Source organism: Nicotiana sylvestris, chromosome 8 (genome assembly GCF_000393655.2).
Source record: "Nicotiana sylvestris chromosome 8, ASM39365v2, whole genome shotgun sequence".
Lineage (NCBI taxonomy): Eukaryota > Viridiplantae > Streptophyta > Magnoliopsida > Solanales > Solanaceae > Nicotiana > Nicotiana sylvestris.
The window spans coordinates 131,048,459-131,051,715 of NC_091064.1; the positions used below are offsets into that span (position 1 = coordinate 131,048,459).

General features: G+C 43.2%; 1 protein-coding gene across 1 annotated transcript; it reads left to right on the forward strand.

The window, feature by feature from the left end:
• The first annotated feature begins 231 nt into the window (after positions 1–231).
• LOC138875680 (uncharacterized) lies at positions 232–900 on the forward strand. Its single transcript, XM_070154537.1, has one exon. The coding sequence runs from the start codon at positions 232–234 to the stop codon at positions 898–900; it is 669 nt and encodes a 222-aa protein (XP_070010638.1).
• The last annotated feature ends 2,357 nt before the right edge of the window (positions 901–3,257 follow it).

The window sequence follows — 3,257 nt, forward strand, 5'->3', positions numbered from 1 at the left end:
TTGGTTACTTTCCGAAATACGGTGGCGAAGACTCAGATTGACTATTTCCTCCTCAGAAAGTGTGACAGAGGACTGTGCAAGGATTGCAAGGTAATTCCGGGTGAGATACTCGCGACGTAGTATAGGCTCTTGGTGATAGACATTGGTATTTCATTAAAGAGGAGGAAAAGGTGTGCTTGAGGAAGACCGAGAATCAGGTGGGGTGCCTTGACTAAGGATAAAGTCCAAGAGATGGAGAGGCGGTTGTCAGCTTTCGGAGCTTGGAGGAGTAGTGGTGATGCGAGCACTATGTGGTCAGCGACAGCATACTATATAATGGAGGCTGCGAGAGAGCAGTTAGGGGTCTCGAGGGGCGGCTCTGGTAGGCACGAAGGAGATTGGTGGTGTAATAAAGTGGTACAAGGTAAAGTGGAAACGAAGAAAGCGGCATACCTGAAGTTAGTAGAGAGCATAGGTGAGGAGGAGAGGCGAGCGTGCATGGATAGGTATAAGGTAGCTAGGAAGGAAGCTAAGCTGGTGGTCACGGAGGCTAAGACAATGGCTTTTGGTCGTATGTATGAGGAACTGGGGGAAAAAGGCGGGGAGAAGAAGTTATTCCGGCTGGCCAAGTTGAGAGAGAGGAAGGCTTGGGATGTGGACCAAGTGAGATACATCAAGGACGAAGATCGTAGAGTATTGATGGAAGATGCTCAGATGAAGAGGAGATGTCAGACTTATTTTCATGAACTTCTGAATGAAAAAGGGGATCGGGATATTGTGCCAGGAGAACTGGAGCATTTCGAGAGTCACCATGACTTTGGGAATTGCAAGCGTATCAAGGTTGAGGAGGTCATAGGAGCTATGCGTAAGATGAGTAGGGGCAGAGCAACCAACGTAAACGAGATTCTGGTGGAATTTTGAAAGTGTGTAGGGAGAGCAGGTTTGGAGTGGTTGACTGGGTTATTTAATGTTATTTTTGAGGCGAAGAAGATGTCGGATGAGTAGAGGTGGAGTACCGTGGTTCCACTATATAAGAACAAAGGTGATATCCAGAGTTGTAACAATTATATGGGTATCAAATTACTGAGTCATACCATAAAAGTGTTGGGGAGGGTGATTGAAGCGAGGGTGAGGAAGACAGTGTCTGTATTCGATAACCAATTCAGGTTCATGCCGCGTCGTTCTACTACAAAAGCTATACACCTTGTTAGGAGGTTGGTAGAACTGTAAAGAGAGAAGAAGAAGGATTTGCACATGGAGTTCATTGACCTAGAGAAAGCGTATGACAAGGTTCCTAGAAACGTTCTCTGGAGATGCTTGGAGGCAAAAGGTGTGTTGGTTCCCTACATTATGGTAATTAACGACATGTATCATGGGGCTAAGACTCAGGTTAGAACAGTAGGAGGCGACTCTGACCACCCTCTGGTTGTAATGGGGTTACACCAAGGTTTTGCGCTCTGTCCCTTCTTGTTCGCCTTGGTGATGGACGCGTTAACATACCATATTCAAGGGGAGGTGCCATGGTGCATGCTATTCGCCGACGACATAGTCTTGATTGATGAGTCACAAGCAAGTGTTAACGAGAGGCTAGAGTTTTTGAGACAGGCTCTTGAGTCTAAGGGTTTCAAGCTGAGCGGGACGAAGACGAAATACCTGGAGTGTAAGTTCAACGCTGAGCCGGGAGAAGTGGGTGTGGATGTGAGGCTGGAATCACAGGTCATCCTAAGTAGAGGCAGTTTCAAGTACCTTAGATTGGTTTTCAGGGGGAAAAGAGATCGACGAGGATGCCACACACCGTATTGGGGTAGGATGGATGAAGTGGAGGTTAGCATCCGAATTCCTGTGCGACAAGAGAATGTCGCAGGTACTCAAAGGTAAGTTCTATAAAGCGGTGGTTAGACCGGCTATGATGTGTGGGGCTGAGTGTTGGCTTGTTAAGAACTCACATATTTAGAAGATGAAAGTAGCAAAAATGAGGATGTTGAGGTGGATGTGCGGGCACACTGTCACAACCCAAACCGATGGGCTGTGACGGGTGCCTAAGTCCTACTTGTCAAACACCCATGGGCATGCGTCTAAGATATGAATCTGAATAACATCTGTTGAATTACAAAAATAACATACATGAAGGAAACCTGCCAACAAGGCATATGTACGTACACATGCAGAAAACAGTGGGCAAGCCGGCAAGGCTGTTATAGACAACTATTCATCAAAAACTGAAAACCGACAATGCCACATACAACCCAACTAGACATATTGTCTACAGACCTCTAATAGAAACATAAATGTACAAAGACGGGACTGAGCCACGTCATACCCATATACATATATATACACAAACGTATCGTACCAAAATCAAAAGCAGCTCTAGATCAAGTGGAGCACGCCAACTCTCACTGATCAGGGATCCTAAGATGGGGGACCGTCAGCTTGCCTACCTGCACTTGTGGGCATGAAACGCAGGCCCCAATAAATAGAGTGTCAGTACGAAAAACATACTGAGTATGTAAGGCATGAAAATTAGTACGTAAAAGACGTAGATGTAATATGGAATAAAGAAACACATCTTTAAATCTGAATAACTTTGTAAATTCTGAAACGTTTATAATGTCATGCACATGCGTATAAATGTCGTGTCATGCATAGGTATGGGTGTACATAATATCATCAAGCCACTGAGGGCATCCCATCATATCGTCTCGGCCACTGTGGGCAGAATCATCAACATATACCAGCTGATCAGGTGGTGATGCGTATATAATGTTGTAACCTTTTTCCATATCCCATATACATATATTTACATATATACACATATATAACGCCATCTGGTCATGGGTCAATGCACATGTATAAAGAAATTAAATGCATGAAAAATATGTAATAATCTCAATATTCCTTCCGGATAAACTTTTCCAATTGCGTATTATTCTGAGACCCATGAACAGAAGATAATAATAATTCTCATGGGGAATCAAGAATATAGACACCCCTACTATTTCTATGAATAGAGTAATTTATGGAAACTATGTGTTTGCTCGTTTCTTCTATATAATTTGAACCATGCCAAAAGAAAGAAGGGATGACCTAAACATACCTGGAGTAAGGAAAACTCCGCATAATATTCTTGGAGATTGCACCATAATCTTTTGTAACCGCAAAATTTTGATAGAATTATGCTGAAATAGTTTGAACGAAACTAAGCTTCTGCTTCTTTGAATTTTTGAACGAAACATTGCTTCTGATTTATGAAGCTTTCTTTTTAAACTAAATCTTTC